Genomic DNA, 2,500 nt, shown 5'->3' with positions numbered 1-2,500 from the left:
GTAGCACTAACTATATTAATAGGTTTGTAGTGATGAAGATAAAAATGTTTAAAAAATAAAGGTGTAAATTGAGCATGTTGTAAAAATCCAGTGTGTTACATTGTGTGTGTGTGTGTGTGTGTGTTTTGTAGTATTTCCGTGTGTCCCAGAGAAACCTGGCATGCCTTGTCCAGGAGAAGACAGTGAGTCTCCACACACACACACACACACACTCTTTCAGACACACACTCTTTCACACACACACACACACACACACTTTCAGACACACACTCTTTCTCACACACACACACACAATTTTGCAGACACAAACACACACACACTCTTTCAGACACACACACACACACACTCTCACTCAGACACACACACACACACACACTCTCACTCAGACACACACACACACACACTCTTTCAGACACACACACTCTTTCAGACACACACTCTTTCTCACACACACACACACACACATACACTCTCTCAGACACACACACACACACTCTCTCAGACACACACACTCTTTCTCACACACACACTCTCTTTCAGACACACACTCTTTCACACACACACACACACTCTCTCAGACACACACACACTCTCTCAGACACACACACACTCTCTCAGACACACACACACTCTCTCAGACACACACACACTCTCTCAGACACACACACACTCTCTCAGACACACACACACACTCTTTCAGACACACACACTCTTTCAGACACACACTCTTTCACACACACACACACACACACACTCTCTCAGACACACACACACTCTCAGACACACACACACTCTCTCAGACACACACACTCTTTCTCACACACACACACACACTCTTTCAGACACACACACTCTTTCAGACACACACTCTTTCTCACACACACACACACACACACACACTCTCTCTCAGACACACACACACACTCTCTCAGACACACGCACACCCCTAACTTTATTTATTACCTCAGATCTGTGTTGAGAGAGATACACTGTGTGTGTGTGTGTGTGTGTGTTCAGAGTCAATTTATCGGCGTGGAGCTCGACGCTGGAGGAAACTCTACTATGCTAATGGACACGCATTCCAGGCCAAACGCTTCAACAGGGTACTAATCATCAGTAATAATAATAATGAACTTTGACACTCTGTGACCTTTAACACATTAACACTGTGTGTGTGTGTGTGTGTTCAGCGTGCACACTGTGCTATCTGCACTGACCGGATCTGGGGTCTCGGCCGCCAGGGCTATAAGTGCATCAGCTGCAAACTGCTCGTCCACAAGAAGTGTCACAAACTCGTCACTCTGGAGTGTGGCAGACAGATACAGGTACTGTGTTAATTACTGTTGCCTTAGTTACACACATACACATGTGATGTTCATTACTATAACAGGTTAATTACACACATACAGGAATAGTGTCAATTATTTTATTACCTACACAGAGTTACCAGGCAAAATTATAGACTTATCAGGGACGTGAACTAAGCACTAATTAGTGTGTGTGTGTGTGTTGAGCAGGAGCCAGTGTTGGAGCGAGTGGATCAGGTACCACACCCAGCTGAACACCCAGAGTCAGGTGATTAACACATTCCTGTAAATACAGTGTTCTGATTTGGTCCATTAAGTTACTGACTGCTGGAACCCTCTGTGTATGTGAGTGTGTGTGTGTGTGTATGTGAGTGTGTGTATGTTAGTGTGTGTGGGTGTATGTGAGTGTGTGTGGGTGTATGTGAGTGTGTGTGGGTGTATGTGAGTGTGTGTGGGTGTATGTGAGTGTGTGTGGGTGTATGTGAGTGTGTGTGGGTGTATGTGAGTGTGTGGGTGTATGTGAGTGTGTGTGGGTGTATGTGAGTGAGTGTGGGTGTATGTGAGTGTGTGTGGGTGTATGTGAGTGTGTGTGGGTGTATGTGAGTGTGTGTGGGTGTATGTGAGTGTGTGTGGGTGTATGTGAGTGTGTGTGGGTGTATGTGAGTGTGTGTGGGTGTATGTGAGTGTGTGTGGGTGTATGTGAGTGTGTGTGGGTGTATGTGAGTGTGTGTGGGTGTATGTGAGTGTGTGTGGGTGTATGTGAGTGTGTGTGGGTGTATGTGAGTGTGTGTGGGTGTATGTGAGTGTGTGTGGGTGTATGTGAGTGTGTGTGGGTGTATGTGAGTGTGTGTGGGTGTATGTGAGTGTGTGTGGGTGTATGTGAGTGTGTGTGGGTGTATGTGAGTGTGTGTGGGTGTGTGTATGTGAGTGTGTGTATGTGAGTGTGTGTGGGTGTATGTGAGTGTGTGTGGGTGTATGTGAGTGTGTGTGGGTGTATGTGAGTGTGTGTGGGTGTATGTGAGTGTGTGTGGGTGTATGTGAGTGTGTGTGTGTGTATGTGAGTGTGTGTGGGTGTATGTGAGTGTGTGTGGGTGTATGTGAGTGTGTGTGGGTGTATGTGAGTGTGGGTGTGTGAATGTGTGTGTGTATGTGAGTGTGGGTGTGTGTATGTGAGTGTGTGTCTGTGTGTGTAT

General features: G+C 46.2%; 1 protein-coding gene across 1 annotated transcript in view; it reads left to right on the top strand.

Moving 5' to 3' along the window:
* prkci (protein kinase C, iota) overlaps positions 1-2,500 on the top strand; it is an 18,559-nt gene that overhangs the window by 3,783 nt on the left and 12,276 nt on the right. The window contains exons 4-7 of the mRNA XM_060873687.1: positions 132-182; positions 1,018-1,103; positions 1,191-1,325; positions 1,518-1,575. Coding sequence (XP_060729670.1) covers positions 132-182; positions 1,018-1,103; positions 1,191-1,325; positions 1,518-1,575 — 330 coding nt within the window. The remainder of the gene's footprint in view (positions 1-131; positions 183-1,017; positions 1,104-1,190; positions 1,326-1,517; positions 1,576-2,500) is intronic.

The sequence above is a fragment of the Tachysurus vachellii genome, chromosome 7 (genome assembly GCF_030014155.1).
Source record: "Tachysurus vachellii isolate PV-2020 chromosome 7, HZAU_Pvac_v1, whole genome shotgun sequence".
Taxonomy (NCBI): domain Eukaryota; kingdom Metazoa; phylum Chordata; class Actinopteri; order Siluriformes; family Bagridae; genus Tachysurus; species Tachysurus vachellii.
This window is presented reverse-complemented; position numbering and strand designations above follow the sequence as displayed.